Raw genomic sequence first — 19591 nt, 5'->3', positions numbered from 1 at the left:
TGATTAGGATGTTTCTACAAAACCTACAACCTCAAAGCACACGTTGTAATGATGCACTTTTTTAAAAATGTGCACATTCTAGAACATTGTGTGTTTTTAAATTCGTTTTTATACATTTTAGACTTGTGTATGGGGCGGCCTGTAGCGTAGTGGCTAAGGTGCATGACTGGGACACGCAAGGTCGGTGGATAAGAGCGTCTGCCAAAATGCCGTTCATGTAATGTAATGTATTGTTTGGCCCTTTCCCAGAAGCCTTTGCTTGGCCAAGCCTGGGCTCTTTGTACTCTCTTGTTCCGAAAGGAATCTTCCTCCAAAAGGAAGGGCTCTGTTGGCCAAAATGGTTCCTTGTCTGGGAGCGTTCACACTTCACACCCATGATAGAGTTCCACAAAGAACTAAAAAGGGTTCCTCGATGGAGACGAAACAAATAACCTTTTTTTTTTCTTTTTTTTTTTGCAAGTAATGGGGTGTGCTTTTCTGGGGACGTTGGAGTAACCCTGGCCTACTCAACACCAGGGACCATAACTCCAGCCATGCACGACACCACTTTATTTCACTGAGTTTACTTCCTGAACGAAGCAGGTAAAATATTTTGTGTGTAGTGCATGTTCGTAGTAAACGCATGAAGACACCACGGCTGTCAGAACCTGGAGTTGAGTAATCTTGGAGTAACTTCTCGCCCTGAAAGGAAACCTGGCCAACAAACCTGTGGGTATATCATGAAGCAGGGTCACTCAGCTGAGAAACCCGGAAGAGCGCTTTTTACTTCACTCCATTGTCAAGATTTAGAAGGGTTCCGGGTTTTACTCAGTGCAGCTATCCAGCTAACTCAGTAACCCTGCTTCTTGGAACGGGGTCCAGCTTTGTCGTCGTGGAACTCAAAAACCCAAAAGGACTACGTGCACTAATGATAAAACATTAAGATGATTACTTTCGGTACATGGACATCGGCATCACATGGCTTAACTAATAGAAACTGTGCAGCTGTGCTGGAAATGTACAAATGGTCCAAAACCAAAATGAGATATCCATGCAACGGCCAGGTTGTGCCAGTAGATGGCGCCTGTACGAGCATATTGTGAATTATCAAGAACGTTCCGGTCACAATTTTCGGTGCAATTTTGTTTGCCCATGTTTTGCTGCCATTCAATTTCTTAGCTAGGGTGCAGACAAAAAGTTTGCTAGATGGTTAAATCTAACAGTATTCAGACCGTAACATGTGTTGTTAAGACTTTTTTTCTCCAGCTCATTGGAATTTAAATTAAATCATTCATATCAGATTAAAGTGCAGACTGTCAGCTTTGAGTTTATGCATGTCCATATCAGGTGATAGATGTAGGAATTGCAGCTCTTTTTATACATATTCCCCCATTTTAAGGGAGCAAAAGTAATTGGACGAATTGCCCCAATACTTCTGCATTTAACTGTATAATGGTAACAGACCGTATTCACTATTCTGCTGAATATTCCACTCGTCGGTTCATTTTATGTATGGATTAATACATTATGTATCTTAGTTTTTTATCAGGAAAGCTCATTGAGATTTAAAAAATATATATATTTCTTGAAATACCTGGCCAAGATGGCAGCAAGTACGTAAAGTTTCAGTTAAAAAATTGTAGCGACTCAACATACACAAAAATGCGAAAGCACCCGAGACCTGTTGTGTCAACACTGACAGTTACGTTACATAGCTTTAAAAACACCAGGCATACAATGGTACCAACTGCCAACTTTATTATTCCTGTCTCATGGTGCACACTTTTCTTTTGGTGACCCTGTTTTTAAAATCAATCTGTAAAGTATCCACAATCAACTTTCAGCAGAACCATAACCACCATTCAACTGCTACCTCTGATAGAGATTCTACTTGTAGTAAATCTGCTGAATATTTAGTCACATTCCTAAATATTCAGATCGGTTTCACAGACAGTTTAAGCTTAGTCCTGGACTAAATTTATATTTGTATGAGGAATCGCCATTCAAAATTGAATTTAGTCTCAGACTAAGCTGTGAAACTGGCTGCTTATGTTATAACTAAGCCCAGTAGTTTGTCTCCGCTTGTTTTGTCTCGTGCCAGTCCACTAATGGTCGAAAGCCTGAAGCCATGTGAAACATTGCACCACCCAAACATATACCTTAATTCATATACACTATTTCCATAAATTAATGTCATCCATCCATCCATTATCTTAACCCGCTTATCCTGAACAGGGTCGCAGGGGGGCTGGAGCCTATCCCAGCATACATTGGGAATGGAATACACCCTGGACAGGTCGCCAGTCCATCGCAGGGCACACGCACCATTCACTCACACACTCATACCTATGGGCAATTTAGACTCTCCAATCAGCCTAACGTGCATGTCTTTGGACTGTGGGAGGAAACCCACGCAGACACGGGGAGAACATGCAAACTCCGCACAGAGAGGCCCCGGCCGACGGGGATTCAAACCCAGGACCTCCTTGCTGTGAGGCGGCAGTGCTACCCACTGCACCATCCGTGCCGTCTAAATTAATGTCATGCACAGGTTAAACAACTGACCATGATCAAATTTAATCACCTCTTCTATCGCTGACAATGCTTGTTGAAAAACAGGGACATTTTAAAAGGCTTAATGGAAAACACCAACTTTTTGGAAACTTTTTTCTGACTTCCCCAGTTTGTACATTCACTGACTCAGTTTCCATGTTAGCATAACCTGTTAGCTTAGCATAAAGACTGGAAGCCTATGGGAGTCAGTAGCCTACCTCATTTAAAGTGAAGAAATACACCTGACAGCAACTCTGAAGTTGTCGGGGTGTCAGAAAAAAGGTATATTTCCCAAAATGTTGGTGTATTCTTCCTTGAAGGTGGAAATGGTTCAACAAGGAAAATTCACAATTCTGTCTCTGAGCAGCTAGTTTCATTTTAAGATGTTTTTTATTTTATTTTATTTCATCGTTAGCTCATTAAACCACATGAGCTAAGAGTTTGGGCTATTTTAGCTAATTCATGAATTTATAATATAATGCATAAAACATTCACATTAATGTCTTCTTTTTCACCTTTAATAGTATATTAATGGTGCCCTTTGTCTCAAAAATGTAAAACCTTTTCATCAATGTCAAGTCTCATGGGAGGGTTGTCACTTCAAGTCTTCATGTGTGTGGACTCAAAATCCTAACAGCGTTAAGGAAATAAACTCTCACAGACCGTAGCTCGTTGTTCAGTTGATCAGGGTTGTATTTGTTACAGATTCTCACTTCTCAGGGCTATCTTTTACACAGAAAATCTAAATGGAAACATCCACGTTCTGCAATGGCCACCAAAATCCCATCAAAATCCTATGCTCTTAACTGAAGGGGGGAGGGGGGGGGGGGTCCATAAACAAAAGATATTAATGATCTTGAAAAGTTCTGCATGGAGGAATGGTTAAAAACAAATTCAACCAATATCACAAATTATAGGAAGACTTACAGCTGTCCTCTTTGCTAATAATTATGAAACCTTTTTTTGTGGAAATCAATTATTTATTTGAAATATTTACTTTGGTTGATTGCATTGAAATAGTAATAAAGCATATTACTTTGCTCATGTTAGAAAGTAACATTTATGAATTTTTTTTAGTTTTAGTTGAGTTTTTGTGCAAATGTATAAGGATGCCTATAATTATGCACCTGATTGCAGGCCTACATCAGAATAGTCTTCTGTCCTAAAAGTGAAAAAAAAAAAAAAATCCTGAATAGGTTTTTTTTAATTCAGATGAACTTCCTTTAACACAGTTGATGCAAGTAAATATGTTTAAAGCCATTGATGAAAAATCAGAAATGTACTGAAATATGTAAGACTGCTCAGATTCAGCACAATCTGCACACAGATTACTGACCTGCCATTTCTTGTGTTTTTTCTTTGGAAAAACTACAATTTGTACGCATTCCGTCGATAATCACTTAAATCACATAACCTCGCTCTGTGAAACTAATCCAGCTCGATTAGGGCTTATGACACATTTTAAACTGTTTGGCATCTTTAACAACTTCTGTTGTGAAGTGAATGAGTTGGCTATCTTAACACCAGGCTGTGCGCATGATATTGGAGACAATGACACTGATCCTGCTTTTCTGAAGGATCACCCATCATCAGTGGATTCAATTCGGGAAAACATGTTACAATAATAACTGAAGTCAAAATGTCTACAATTACAGGGTCACTGTACCTCTGAGACTGACTTAGAAGCTACAAAGTTAGGAACTACAAAATTCTCTGTGCAAATAAAATGACAGAAGCAAAAACAAAATATGTTAATTTAAGGTCCATTATGAGTCGACTATGAACATCGAACATGGTATGATGTATAGACCCAATAAGAAAACAATAAAACATCCATTTTGAAGTCTAAACCATGCAGTGGCATTTAATCTTTTAATATTTCATCCACAGATAGCACACACTGACATGACCACATTAGTTAAAAAGGTTATTGCTGACAAGTGTGAAAATAGATGTGGACTTATATACAAATCCTTATAGAGTAAAGTCCTAATATACACACAAAACTCCTGAAGCCTGAGAGGAAATGTGATTATTAAGATGTTAGTTTCATCGCCATGCAGGACGTAATATCGCTTACTGTAAAAAAAAGAAAAAGGCCCAAAAAAATGCCCACAATATTATCTACATACGAAAAATACAATGAAACAAAGGATACAAAATAGCAGGTGTATTTCCAGTCATTTTTCGCCAGTGCACATTTGGGCTGGACCATGTGCAGACTGCACAGCCCTTCGTCAGCGTAGATACTGCACGCACAACACTGCCCGCTGACGGACAGGGGGCGATGCACACGGGACAGGTCACAGCAAAACGAACGTTCGTGTTCCAGCCGGGCTGGGAGTGGGGTCCCGAGAGCACACTGGAGAACTGGAGATCACGGGCCCTGGGTGAGAAACGTCTCTCCGCTGACCAAGACAAAGTGCTAAGGCACAGCTAGCATTGCTCTCCCCGGCACAGAACGGCCCCAGGACACACTGACCGAGACTGGTCACCTCAAGCTCAATCAAGGCAGGGGTTCTTTTCACATTTCACGTAACCGTAGTTTTGTGACCGTAGTTGTAGTTTCGAGTCAGAAAGAATTACACATCAGAGTGTTCGCCGTCATCAAAGGCCTGCCTAATGAAACCAGCAGTTAACACGTGGATTGAGTGCAGCTGAGAGTGAGTGAGGATGATGAGACTTTAAAATTAAAATTTAAATGACTTTTTGGCACCAATCATCCTCCCATGATCTATTCAGCAGGTACACAAACACCCACAAACCTTTCCCTGGAGAGAGAAGTTTGAAATCCAGTACCTAGAGATAATTAACATTTTTACTATAAAATATAACCTTTTGTTATAAATATTATTTAGCTGACATATTTATCCAAAGTGACTTACAGTTGATGAGACTAAGCAGGGGACAGTCCCCCCTGGAGCAATGTGGGGTTAAGGGCCTTGCTCAAGGGCCCAAAAGCTGCACGGATCTTATCATATCTACACCACGGCTTGAAGCACCAACCTTCCAGGGCCAAGACATGCACCCACTCATGTACCTTAGCCACTAGGCTACAGACCCTGCGTCCATTTTCTAAAATTAGTTATTGTAATCTGTAATCATGGCAATGTCTGGAGAAGAGTGTCTCTCACACAGCTCAAACGTATGGTTGTGAATGAGAAGTGAACCTCTCCCTAAACTCTCTGCACTCTGAAAACTTCCAGCATCGTCTGCCTGAAACAAAGAAGTGGATTAAGAGCCGGGGAAAGACTCATGGGGAATGTGATTGATTATTCAAAAGCTCTCTCTAATGATGAAATAAAACTGACTGGGAAACAGTCCAGCTGCATATTTCTATATTTAAAAAGCAGTACATTTTTTATACATTTTAAATCCCACATTAGATTTGAATGCCTTTCTCTCAACTCACTGCAGTGTGAAAAGTTTCAAAGAATATATATAACTCCTTGTTGGATTAGGTCACATGTGACTTCCGAATATCAGATCTTAAAAACATTGAAGCTAATGTTAAAAATAACATACGGACAACATCTTAAAAACCCTTCGATCTTACGCCAGGGTTCCCCTGAAGAGATGAATGTGTTCACAGGGGAACAGTGTAACATTATGGATATGGAGAAGCTCTCATTTTCATCAGCACTCTGTGTAGTCCAGTCCGGGTAAGTCCATCGGCGCCCAGACTGGCATGAATTCATCTCACAGGCCAATAAAACAACTGCTATTCACAGTTCCGGAAAATTCTCTACAGACCAATAAAAAAAGCATTCAGGCTTTCAGTCCCTATTCATTACAGTACAGTGTCCTATGTACAAGAATGTGTTTGCGGTTCAGTCACAGATTCTACGGTCGTGTCCGACTCATGAAGCAGGATATTCGCGCAGAGGAAGGGGTCTTTGTGACTGGACCCCCGGCGGTTAGACGATGGAGCCGTCCCGGGTCTGGGCGGGGATCATGACGGCGACCGCCCCCATGCGGCTTAGGTTGGGCCCGGTGGTTTTGGGGGCGGGCGGTGGGCGGTCGTGGTCCTCGGTGGGGACCTGGTCGTACTGCGGTTTGGGGACGTACTCCTGCAGGCTGGAGGGGCACATGGAGCCCAGGGAGGACCGCTGGCTGGCCCCGCTCGTTAGACTCCGCGTCACCGACACCCGACTCCGGGGGGGAGGGACGTCCTCCCTGTGTGTGTGGGGGGGAGGGAGAGAGGGAGAGAGGGAGGGGGAGAGAGAGGGAGGGAGGGGGAGAGAGAGTGGGAAGAGAGGGAGAGAGTGGGGGAGAGGGAGAGAGGGGGGAGAGGGAGAGAGAGAGAGAGTGGGAGAGGGAGGGGGAGAGAGAGGAGAGAGAGAGGGAGGGGGAGAGAGCGAGAGGGAGGGAGAGAGAGGGAGGGAGGGAGAGAGAGTGGGAAGAGAGGGAGAGAGTGGGGGACAGGGAGGGAGAGAGAGGGGGAGGGACAGGGGAAGAGAGAGGGGGAAGGGAGGGGGAGAGAGAGGAGAGAGAGGGAGGGAGGGGGAGAGAGCGAGAGGGAGGGAGAGAGAGGGAGGGAGGGAGAGAGAGTGGGGGAGAGGGAGGGAGAGAGAGGGGGAAGAGAGAGGAGGGAGGGAGGGAGAGAGGGTGGGGGGGAGGAGAGGGAGGGGGAGAGAAGGAGGGAGGGGGAGAGAGAGAGTGGGAAGAGAGGGAGAGAGGCAGAGAGAGGGAGGGGGGAGGAGGGAAAGAGCGGGGAGGAGAGAGGGTGGGAGGAAGAGAGGGAGAGAGGAGCAGGGGGAGAGAGAGAGCGAGGGAGAGAGAGGGAGGGGTAGAGAGACAGAGGGAGATGAGGGAGGGAGATGGAGAAATGAATACTTTTTTTACCTTTGACATGAACCTTTATTGGCACATAATTTTGTTGAATTCAAGTTTCATGATCCACAATAAATGAAAAAATAAACTAGAGCGAAATAACCACCTCGCGGTTGTATACCTCTACCAACCAGTCAAGTCCCTGTCTGTCCAGCAATAACTCACTTCTAAACTTCATGAATAATGTAAACAACATTAAGTGTTGGATAAAATATTTATTTCTCATTACCTGAACCTGAATATAGAGTAGCAGAATGATAAGACCAAGAAAAATATTTGATCATTTATATTGCACATCGTACAACAACATTGTATGAATTTATTTGATTTGCACCATCATTTTTTTCTGTCAAACCAAGAACAATTGAAGAATGTTCAAACCAAAAGTGTTTGATACTAACTCTAAAATATCAACTAATGATTACATCACTGATCAACAAACAAAATAACCCAAGATCGTTTTCTCAGCTACAGTGGTAAGCACAACATTAAGATGTCACAGTGAAGTTGACCTTTTGGATATGAAATGTCATTACTTCATCTATTAAACATTTGTGTGAAATTTTGTCATAATTAGCGTATGAATTCTTGAGTTATGGCCAAAAACATATTTTGGTAGGTCACAGCAACCTTGACCTTTGACCACCAAATTCTAATCAGTTCAAGTTCAAGTCCAGGTGGACGCTTGTGGCAAATTTCAAGAAATTCCCGCCAGGTGTTCCTGAGGTATCGCGTTCACAACAATGGGATGGACGGACAATGGACAGACAACGGACAGACAGACAAGCTGAAAACAAAAAGCATTACTATTACCCAAGTCAACAAGAACAGAATGTTCTTAACTAAACATGTGAATGCTAATGTAACATGTAATGCTGATCACCACTGGAAACTGAAAGCAATGGAGTTCTTGAACAGCGACCTAGAACGTTGAATACACAGGCTGAATAAACAGCGAGAGGCTCCAGGCTGGGGGCATTGCTGCTCAAACAACACAGGGGCCCCACTGCCTCAGGCTGCTACAACTCCCAACGGAGTTCATTATGATGAGAGCAGCGCTGACTCGCTGACCAATCAGAGCCTGTCGCTGAGGGTGAAGGGCCAATGGCAGATGTGTCCAGGGCTTTGTACGTTCAGCTCGGGGGCCTGCCTGGATACACTGAGGTTCCTTCTGTCCAATCGGAAGAAAGCTTACAGTTGCTTGTGTCTTTTGAGTGGCTTTTTCCTTTCAGCTGATTTCAAGCCCCATGCTGGGATACCAACAGAAACTTTTTTCATTTTTTTACTGCTGTATGATTCATCCGCTGTGAGTCTGCTCAACCTTACCTTCAGACGGGTTGAGCCCCGGCATGTCTACCTGTAAGGTAATGTGAACGTCATGGCAGGAATACAGACTCCTGTGGAGACCATCTTCATCTATTCTTCTGCTCTTGCTTCCCCCTCGCCCCCTCCCTCTCCCCCTCTCTCTCCCTCACCCTCACTCTCTCTCTCTCCCCCCTCTCCTCTTCCTCCCTCTCCTCTCTCTCCCTCTCTCTCTCCCTCTCCCCCCTCTTCCTCCCTCTCCTCCTGTCCCCCTCCCTCTCCTCCTCTCTCTCCCTCTCTCCATCCCTCTCCCTCACTCTCTCCCCTCTTCCCCCCTCTCCCTCACTCTCTCCCCTCTTCCCCCCTCTCCTCCTCTCCCCCTCTCTCCCTCTCCTCCTCTCTCTCCCTCTCCCTCATTCACTCTCTCTCCCTCTCCCCTCTTCGTCCCTCTCTCCCCCTCCCGCCCTCCCTCCCTCTCCCTCGCATTCGTACCTGATCTCGTAGGCGATCTCCTTCTCGTACTTCTTCCTGTTGCGGGCGCGGCAGCAGCAGAAGAGGATGATGGCGATGAGGATGAGGGACAGCAGAACTCCGATGACGGCTCCGGCGATGATGCCGGCCACGTTCGGGGCTGAAACGCGCACGGGGGGGTCAGCTCACCCAATCAGCTCTCACCACAAACACAATCACGCTCACCCAATCAGCTCTCACCACAAACACAATCACGCCCACCCAATCATCTCTCACCACAAACACAATCACGCTCACCCAATCAGCTCTCACCACAAACACAATCACGCTCACCCAATCAGCTCTCACCACAAACACAATCACGCTCACCCAATCAGCTCTCACCACAAACACAATCACGCTCACCCAATCAGCTCTCACCACAAACACAATCACGCTCACCCAATCAGCTCTCACCACAAACACAATCACGCTCACCCAATCAGCGCTCACCACAAACACAATCACGCTCACCCAATCAGCTCTCACCACAAACACAATCACGCTCACCCAATCAGCGCTCACCACAAACACAATCACGCTCACCCAATCAGCTCTCACCACAAACACAATTACCCTGCTGTCAATACCACAACCAGACCTCAGCTGAAATACTGTTTGTTTTGGATTCAAATACAAAGTCTGCATTTCACTAAGCTTGTCTGGTGCATTGGAACAAATGAAATGATCCCAAAAGAGTAGACCCCACCCATCTGCTCCTCCTCACTCCTCAGGCTGAAATGCAGCAGGCAAGATCAATGGAGCACAGAAAAGTATTTGAATCCAACACCAATACTATTTGAACAAACACTTTTATCCACACATCACAACATCACATACAACAGTGTCACAGATCCAATCTGACTGCTTCATTTCCTCTATTCCCACGGCGAGCAGCATCATTAAGCTTTCCCTTTCCTGTTTATTAACACAGGTCCATCTCTTATGTTTATCTCCGCATATTTTATTAACTGACTCAGTGATGCGTTTGCCCGAAATAGAAGGAAAGGATGAGATGAAGGAGGACAAGAGGTGCACAGTGTCATTGGTGGAAAGCAGGAGGTGGAGGTGCATGATTGGGTAAAGAGGAACAGAGGGAGGTACTAACAGGGTGTGATGCGCAGGTGGATGTTGAGTGATGGTTGGTGTGACGGCTGCAACTAATTGCCGTCCATAGTTGCCAGTTAACCCGTCGGTATCAAAACCTCTCACCCTATTTCCTCACTTAGTTTGTAGCACGTTTACTCACAATACACATATCATCACCACCATATAACTACACGACACATAGTTTGTTTTCAAATGATCACACTTTATTAGCATTACTGATTATACATGTTTCTAATTTGAGTGCGCACATTTTAGTTAAACATGTCTATCATTTTGCTGTTATTTACTTTGCAACTTACATACATGTCTCTCACCGGGAGCCGTCCACCACCTCTCCTGACTGCCAAAGAGTGAGCAGCTGTTCCGGCCACTACTAAATACCGGAGGGGGGGTGGTGGACTGACCCATCTCCCGGGAGACTGAAGGGGGGGTTGGCCTTAGTTCAGTTGTTTAGTTGTATTTATTTTGGATTAAAACTAGATCGTTTGATAATTATTTAGATGTTAAAGTCTTTATTTATTAAGGTAATTACTTGTGTTAGATGTATTTGAATATACAATTATATTTTGTGTAGAAGTTAATTACTTTATTCCCCCTGTGTTTAAATGTACCTGGCCAGGTCTTTATATACCTTGAGTTTGCCATTTGGCTAAACGGCTCCTGTTCAGTTCAGTTCTATTTTCTGTTCCGTTATTTATAATATAGTTTGGGCCCACAATTTATGGTTTTTATTATCTTTTTGTAATTCACAATTGGGTTTGTTACCTTTTGCCTGATTTTTGGGTAAATTAAAACCCTTAATTTTGCACTCGACTTTGTGTCCTCGTGCCTGCTTGCTCGGTCCATCACAAGTGGTGGAGAAGTGGGATCTGCAAGCAGAGGACACAGGTATTTTTTTTTTTTTTTTTTTTGCATTTCACCCCTGCTTCCCCTCTCTAAATGATGCGTGGAGGACGAAGAGGAAATAGAGGAGGTGCAGGCAACGAGCAACAGGCCGATGTTCCGGCAGATGATGCTGCGGATGGAGCAACTGGAGGTGAAAGCGGGTCTGAAAATGAGGACATCAGGGAACCGACCCTTGCAGACGTGGCCAGCATCCTGCGGGCCCATATGGGGCAGCAACAAGTCCGGGAGGCCCGACTGGAGGAAGAAGCCGCACGGCAAGAGCAGAGGTTTAAGGCACTACAGCACCAGTTCGGTCTCCTCCAGCTGGAGGTGCATGCCCGGACCTCCTCAGTCAATTTGCCACCCAATTCCGAGCAGAGTTCTCTAAGGGTGGGATCCACAAACCAGGTAAATGACCCTGCACCAGCCGCTTGGGTACCTGGAGCTAGCCAGCAAGATGGCAGCCTGTCTGGTCAGTATTGGTTCACCAAAGAACCCAAACTTGAAAAACTGACCGATTCAGATGACATTGAACATTTTCTAATAACTTTTGAGCGCATTGCAGTGGCCTGTCGGTGGCCAAAAGCAGACTGGGCTTTTCGACTTATACCTTTGCTCACCGGTAAAGCCAGAAGCGCCTATGTAAATATGGATGTTGATGATTCACTTGATTATGACAGAGTTAAAATGGCCATTCTTCAGAAGTTTGAGATTAATCCTGAGACATACAGACCAAGATTTCGATCGTTGGAGGTGCAATTTAATGAAACCCCAAAAGAGCTTTATGTAAGGCTTAAAGAGCTGTATGGGAAATGAGTTCAGCCTGGAGGCAAAACTGTCAGTGACATTGGGGAAATAATGATACTAGAACAATTCTTGAGAATGTTGTCCCCTGAGCTACAGGTGTGGATCAGAGAACATGATCCTGCTACGTCTGCGGAGGCTGCTGGCCTTGCTGACATCTTTGTGGCTGCCCGCCGGAAAAATCAGTCATGGAGCCAGGCGGCCTGGAAGGGGACTAAAGACACCCGGAGACCAACCTCCTCTCAGTATGCCAACCCCAGAACATCCACAGATGTGGGTAAGCCTCCTCAAAGGGAGAACCAACCAATGACTTTCTCTAGCTCAAGGCCAAGAGTGCCTATCTGTTATTTGTGTGGACAGGAGGGCCATACCAAGCCCATGTGCCCTAAAAATCCGGTCAAGTTGACCCAGATGTGCTATGTCCCACGATGCAGGATTGAGCCGGAGCTGAAGCTTGAGCGGCCGGTAAGAGAGATTACAGTTGAGATCACTGGCCAGGAGCTCAGGGCCCTGATCGACACTGGGAGCTCTCAAACCCTTGTCCACCAGCAATATGTACCATCCCGGTTTGTACGCTCCACTGAAACAGTTCCCATATGCTGTGTGCATGGTGACGAAAAGCCTTACCCCACTGCTGATCTGTATATCAAAGTACAGGGACAAACTTACCTGCTCACTGTTGGCGTGGCTAATAACTTGCCCTTTCCTGTTGTATTAGGACATGACTTACCCGTTCTCCTTGATTTGCTGCAGCCCCGTCAGACCTGCAACGCTGCCTTCACCCGAACCCAGGCTAAGCAGGCAAAGGAACCAGACCAGACTCTTGCTACTTTACCCTTCTATGATGCGGAGGTGGAGGCAGAGCCAGGTAAAACACGCAAGCCTCGTAAGCAAAGGAGAAGGGAGAAGTTTCAGCGCACAGTAGTTCATCCACAAGCTGAGCAAACACCAGAGCTCCCACTAGGTTTCAGACTTCCCACTAACCTCAGTGAATTGCAGCAAGCTGATCTCAGCTTAGCTGACTGTTTGGAGAAAGCCAAAGGGAAAGGGGAAGATGAGGCTAAGTTTGTGAGTGGCCCTGAGAATTATTTTCTACAGCAAGGTATCCTTTATCGCCAGAATAAGTCTGCTAAGCAGATGGTGGTTCCGCAAGCAACCCGAGAAGTAATACTTACCTTGGGACATTCCATTCCCTGGGCTGGCCACCTAGGAAAGCACAAAACCACCGCCCGCATACTGCGGCATTTTTTCTGGCCTAGCATGCGTAAAGATGTAGCCGAACACTGTAGGAGTTGTCTTCAATGCCAGCTGACCTCAGGTAGACGCTCCACCAGAGCTCCCCTTCAGCCATTACCTGTTATAGGGACCCCCTTTGAACGGCTTGGGATGGATGTTGTCGGTCCCCTGGAGAAGAGCAAGTCTGGTAACCGGTTCATGTTGGTAATCACTGATTATGCCACAAAATATCCTGAAGTGTTCCCCCTCAAATCTGTCAAACAAAGTGTGTTGCATTCTGTCTCGTACAGTTTTTCTCCAGGGTGGGCTTTCCCCGTGAAATACTCACCGACCAGGGCACCAATTTCATGTCCCAGCTCCTGAAGGATGTGTACCAGCTGTTGGGCATCAGAGGTCTCAGAACAACACCTTACCATCCCCAAACTGACGGGCTGACTGAACGTTTCAATCAAACCTTGAAACAGATGCTCCGTAAATTTGTCAGTGACACTGGTTCTGACTGGGACCAGTGGCTCCCCTACCTGCTGTTTGCTTACAGAGAAGTACCGCAGGCATCTACAGGCTACTCACCATTTGAGTTACTTTACGGACATGAGGTAAGGGGGCCTCTTACCCTCCTTAAGGAGATCTGGGAGGGAGACCAGGAGGTAAAAGAACCCAATAACGTTGTCTCTTATGTTATCCAGATGAGAGAAACTGAAAAAAATGTCTGCTCAGGCACAGGAGAACATGGCGGCTGCACAGCAACATCAGAAGACATGGTATGATCAGTCCGCTCGAGAGAAGAGCTTCAAACCAGGCCAAAAAGTCTTGGTGCTGCTGCCTACTGATGAAAGCAAACTACTGGCAAAATGGCAAGGTCCCTTTGAGGTAACCAAACAACTGGGGCCAACTACTTACCAAATCTCCACTCCAGGTCATCGCCGCTCTACCAGGGTCCTGCACATCAACCTATGAAAGGAGTGGGTGCCCAGGCAGCCCATGGAGGTGTTGCTGATTAGGAGTGTCGAGGATGAGGAAGTTGGTGAGAAATATTTACCTGGGCCTACCTCCCCTCCTAACCTTGATTTACATCACCGATCGCCAGAAAAGCAGGTTCAGGTGAGGGCTCTTTGTGAACCTGATGTGGTCCAGGAGAATCCGGGCCGCACAAATCTAGTTGAACATGAGATTGTCTTAAATGAAAATGCCTCTGTTAGACGTATGAGTTACAGGATCCCTGAACGCCTGTTAGTGCCCCTGAAGAAGGAGATTGACCTCATGCTGTCACTTGGCATTATCAAGATTTCAAAAAGTGAATGGTGCAACCCCATTGACCTGGTACCCAAAAGGGATGGAACGATCAGGTTCTGTATTGACTTTCGCCATTTGAATTCAATCTCGAAGTTTGACTCGTATCCAACACCACGTATTGATGAGCTGATTGAACGTCTAGGCCAAGCCAAATATTTGACCACCATTGACCTCTGTAAAGGCTACTGGCAGGTTCCCCTTTTCCAGCAGTCCTGTGAGCTGACAGCATTCCGGACTCAGTGGGGCCTGTTCCACTTCACAGTGATGCTGTTCGGGTTGCATGGTGCTCCTGCTACATTCCAGCGACTCATGGACCAGGTACTGTGTGGGCTGTCAGAGTTTGCCTCTGCTTATCTTGATGACATTGTTGTTTACAGTACCACCTGGGAAGATCACCTAGAACATCTGAGGATGGTCTTCCAGTGTCTCAAGAAAGCTGGCCTCACCATCAATCCCTCAAAGTGTGCCTTTGCCAGAGTTGAGAGAGTACCTGGGTTGCATCATTGGTCACGGTGTCGTCAAGCCTCGTATTCAGAAGGTCCAGGCCATCCAACAGTGTCCACTGCCTCAAACCAGAAGGCAGTTGAAATCATTCTTGGGTATGGCAGGTTGGTACCACAGGTTTGTACCCAACTTCTCTGGCAGAGCTGCCCTCCTAACTGACATGACCAGTCCAAAACGTTCCAGTCAGCTGAAGTGGACGGAGGAGGCAGTTATAGCCTTTAAAGACATTCAGCAGGCTCTCAGTAAGGATCCTGTGTTGCACTGCCCAGAGTTTGCTAAACCTTTTATCCTACAGACTGATGCCTCAGACCGGGGTCTAGGTGCTGTCCTTTTGCAGGGCCCACCTGATGACCGACCCCCCGTGGCCTTCATTAGTAGAAAGCTGTACCCCAGAGAGACACGTTACTCAACCATTGAGAAAGAATGTCTGGCGGTGAAATGGGGCATCGAATCTTTGAAATGCTACCTACTCGGACGGGAATTCACCCTAGAAACTGACCACAAGGCGCTGAAGTGGATGGATCGAATGAAGGACTCAAATGGAAGGATCACTCGCTGGTATCTCGACCTTCAGCCCTTCAGATTCAAGGTCCACTACATCCCGGGCAAAGAGAATGTGACAGCTGACTATCTGTCCCGCTGTTCCAGCGAGGTGCCAGAGGAGGGGGAGTGTGTGACGGCTGCAACTAATTGCCGTCCATAGTTGCTAGTTAACCTGTCGGTATCAAAACCTCTCACCCTATTTCCTCACTTAGTTTGTAGCACGTTTACTCACAATACACATATCATCACCACCATATAACTACACGACACATAGTTTGTTTTCAAATGATCACACTTTATTAGCATTACTGATTATACATGTTTCTAATTTGAGTGCGCACATTTTAGTTAAACATGTCTATCATTTTGCTGTTATTTACTTTGCAACTTACATACTTTTCTCCTCCACATGTCTCTCACCGGGAGCCGTCCACCACCTCTCCTGACTGCCAAAGAGCGAGCAGCTGTTCCGGCCACTACTAAATACCGGAGGGGGGGTGGTGGACTGAACCATCTCCCGGGAGACTGAAGGGGGGGTTGGCCTTAGTTCAGTTGTTTAGTTGTATTTATTTTGTATTAAAACTAGATCGTTTGATAATTATTTAGATGTTAAAGTCTTTATTTATTAAGGTAATTACTTGTGTTAGATGTATTTGAATATACAATTATATTTTGTGTAGAAGTTAATTACTTTATTCCCCCTGTGTTTAAATGTACCTGGCCAGGTCTTTATATACCTTGAGTTTGCCATTTGGCTAAAAGGCTCCTGTTCTGTTCAGTTCTATTTTCTGTTCCGTTATTTATAATATAGTTTGGGCCCACAATTTATGGTTTTTATTATCTTTTTGTAATTCACAATTGGGTTTGTTACCTTTTGCCTGATTTTTGGGTAAATTAAAACCCTTAATTTTGCACTCGACTTTGTGTCCTCGTGCCTGCTTGCTCCGTCCATCACAGTTGGGTAAACAGGAACAGTGGGCAGTACTGCAGATGGATGTTGAGTGATGATTGGGTAAACAGGAGCAGTGGGCGGTACTAACAGGGTGTGATGCGCAGGTGGATGTTGAGTGATGGTTGGGTAAACAGGAACAGTGGGCAGTACTGCAGATGGATGTTGAGTGATGATTGGCTAAGAGGAGCAGTGGGCGGTACTAACAGGGTGTGATGCGCAGGTGAAGGACACACTCGTCTGCGCCCACGCGGTTCTTGGCGGTACAGCGGTATGTTCCGGAAGCACTGGCAGAGGCGTTCCTGATGGTCATGATGCCGCTGACAGAGTCTGCAGGGGGAGCAACAGCAGAAACGCTCTGAGTTAAACCAGGCAGGCCAACGGTAGTGCTTCAGTCACAGTGCCCAGACTGCAGAAACGCTCTGAGATAAACCAGGCAAGCCAACGGTAGTGCTCCAGTCACAGTGCCCAGACTGCAGAAACGCTCTGAGATAAACCAGGCAGGCCAACGGTAGTGCTTCAGTCACAGTGCCCAGACTGCAGAAACGCTCTGAGATAAACCAGGCAGGCCAACAGTAGTGCTTCAGTCACAGTGCCCAGACTGCAGAAACGCTCTGAGATAAACCAGGCAGGCCAACGGTAGTGCTCCAGTCACAGTGCTCAGTGTTCACTGAGAAAAAGATTCACTGAACCCTGTTTCTCCACACTCCCCGTTTCCCCACACTCCCTTTTTTCTCGCAATTTTAGAAAACGGTATTCTGTAAAACTAAAAGAATATATATATATTTTTAAATACAAATATTCTGATATATCAGTGAGCCCTGAGTACGGCTCACTGCAAAGCACGGACCTGGGTCAAATACATATTAAATAAAATAAACACGCATTTGACCCAGGTCTGGTGTGACATTACATTCCAGTTATTTAGCTCACGCTTTTATTCAAATCGACATACAGTCGATGAGACTAAGCAGGAGACAATCCTCCTCTTGAGCAATGCAGCGTTAAGGGCCTTGCTCAAGGGCCCAACGGCTGTGTGGATCTTATCATGGCCACACCGGGGATTGAACCACCGACCTTGCAGGTCCCAGTCATGTACCATAACCGCTAGGCTACGGGCTACGAGCTGCCCCTGTGTGGTCTTACCCAGCACGGCGTTGGTGGGGAGCAGCTTGCCGTCGCTGGTCCTCTCCCAGGTGTACTGCAGGGGGTGGGTCCCCTCCGCAGACAGGCACCGCAGGACCAGGTCCTTCCCCTCCTGGGCCTGGCCCTCCTTAATGCAGCGTGGTCTGGAGGGCCTGACTGTGGAGAGAGAGAGAGAGAGAGAGAGTGAGGGGGGGGGGGGGGGGGGAGAGAGGGGGGAGAGAGAGAGAAACCAGCTGAAAAACTCACTCTGACTGTGGACCAGCTCAAATTCACTGAGTCTAGTGTGTAAAATGTGGAACACACTGTGGATGGTAAAATTCACATGAATGCAGCCCTAATCTCAGACTTTGTAAAAAATAATGAAAATTTAATCTGTACTTATGTCTACATTTATGGCTGATTGGCTTCATTTGTTTATCTATTTTCCCCTGTTAATGAACTGATTGAATTAGTTATTTATTTGTATCTACAATATATACTCGGTGATAAGCCCAGTGTATTGGCAGGGGAGTCCGGGGACGGTGGGAGAGAGGATGGGGAGGAGGGAGACGATGACACCAGCACTGCTACGGTTTTATTGTATCTCTGTATTGTGTCCGTACTGCTGTGGTGTCAGTTGAACTGAATAAAAAATTTGGTCACAAAAAAAAAGAAAATAAACATTTGGGGAATTTTGAATGTACTAAAGTCAACAAGAGATGTCTTCCAAAAACACACATTAATATCTATGTGCAACGTGGCAGGAGGGGATCAGTGGGTGTGATATGCAGGTCAAGAGACTCATTCACAAAACCACTCACGTTTCTACTAGACACCATTTCACTATTTTTCAATTCAAATAGCTGTTTTGGCATAACAAAACCAGGGACAATAAAATAAAAATAAAAAACAATAAAAAAATAAAATAAACCTGACTAACTAGCTTGCGGTTCAAAGTCCGCAGCAAAGTCCAGGCAGCGTATGAATTCAGGACGGTCATTCAACTTCTTCCGGACTATATACTCACCCAAATATTCACCCAGAGCATAGTACAAATAAATACAAATACAGTGGTAGTAGCAGTAGTATTGATTTCAGTGGATTCCAGTTGAACTTTTCCTAGTTTTCCCAAGTACCCTAAGTGATTAAAACCAATGGAAAACCCAGGAGAATCAAGTCCATATTGCACACTGAAGAAAACTGGGCATGCTCCCAAAATGGGAGCGAGTGCAAAAGACCAGAAGAAGAACAGCAGGCGGTGTATGACATCATGCCCCAACACTGCAGCTCAGCCTCCACAGCAACACACAACCTCCCCCAGACCGCAGAGCAGTGGCCTTCCACCCCAGTGCTGATAGGGCTGTTTGCTTTGGCCGCTGTCTAAACAGCCGGGGCCAGGGCTTAGCAGCACAAACACGGGGATTAGCGCTAGCCTGCTGGCCTTTCACCAGCAGCAACGTGAGCGCTAGGGCACACGGGCGCTGAAAAACACCGGAGAAGCAACGCAGCTAGAGAGAGTGTGGAGCTACCCGTGTCATATCATAGACCGGTTTCATCCAATCTCCGGATCGCCGTCGAAGTGTGAACAGCTTGGCTAGTTCGAACAGCAGGGATGAGCACGGCTCAGAAACGCATCATTTTACATCATTCGGGTCATATGATATGAAAGCATAATAATAATAATTTGCCATGTACGCCAAAAATATTTCAATCCGCCGAATTGACAGAGAAATATGGAAGGAGGAGATTGGAGTTTGATGACCAGACGTGAGCAGCAGTAAATATAGGGTGATTGATGAAGTGTCTGGAAGCAGGTGTGGTCAGGCCTCTGTCAAGAGACGCGAAGCCTCTGTACACGAACACGTCCGATTTCTGTGTGTTTCTATCCTCGTGTTCCGTGGTTGTTTGCTCTCCTCGCAAATCTGAGGAGCAAACAGCAGGCTGTCTCCTGTTTGAGGGAGACGC

The 19591-nt window shown here is 45.9% G+C and overlaps 1 protein-coding gene across 2 annotated transcripts in view; it reads right to left on the bottom strand.

Moving 5' to 3' along the window:
- Positions 1 to 4364: 4364 nt before the first annotated feature.
- LOC133108220 (coxsackievirus and adenovirus receptor homolog) overlaps positions 4365 to 19591 on the bottom strand; it is a 34002-nt gene continuing 18775 nt past the window's right edge. Inside the window, exons 4-8 of one of the 2 annotated variants that reach the window (XM_061217690.1) lie at positions 17648 to 17803; positions 16709 to 16831; positions 9160 to 9298; positions 8692 to 8722; positions 6601 to 6708 (exon numbers count right to left, since the gene is read on the bottom strand). In XM_061217690.1, the coding sequence (XP_061073674.1) occupies positions 8719 to 8722; positions 9160 to 9298; positions 16709 to 16831; positions 17648 to 17803 (422 nt within the window). In that variant the 3' untranslated portion in view covers positions 6601 to 6708; positions 8692 to 8718. Of the gene's footprint in view, positions 6709 to 8691; positions 8723 to 9159; positions 9299 to 16708; positions 16832 to 17647; positions 17804 to 19591 lie in introns of both variants that reach the window. The other variant, XM_061217689.1, reaches the window with a different exon arrangement.

This window comes from Conger conger, chromosome 13 (assembly GCF_963514075.1).
Source record: "Conger conger chromosome 13, fConCon1.1, whole genome shotgun sequence".
In the NCBI taxonomy this organism is placed as follows: Eukaryota; Metazoa; Chordata; class Actinopteri; order Anguilliformes; family Congridae; genus Conger; species Conger conger.
The sequence above is the reverse complement of the archived record's forward strand: the minus strand, read 5'-3'. Positions and strand labels throughout refer to the sequence as shown.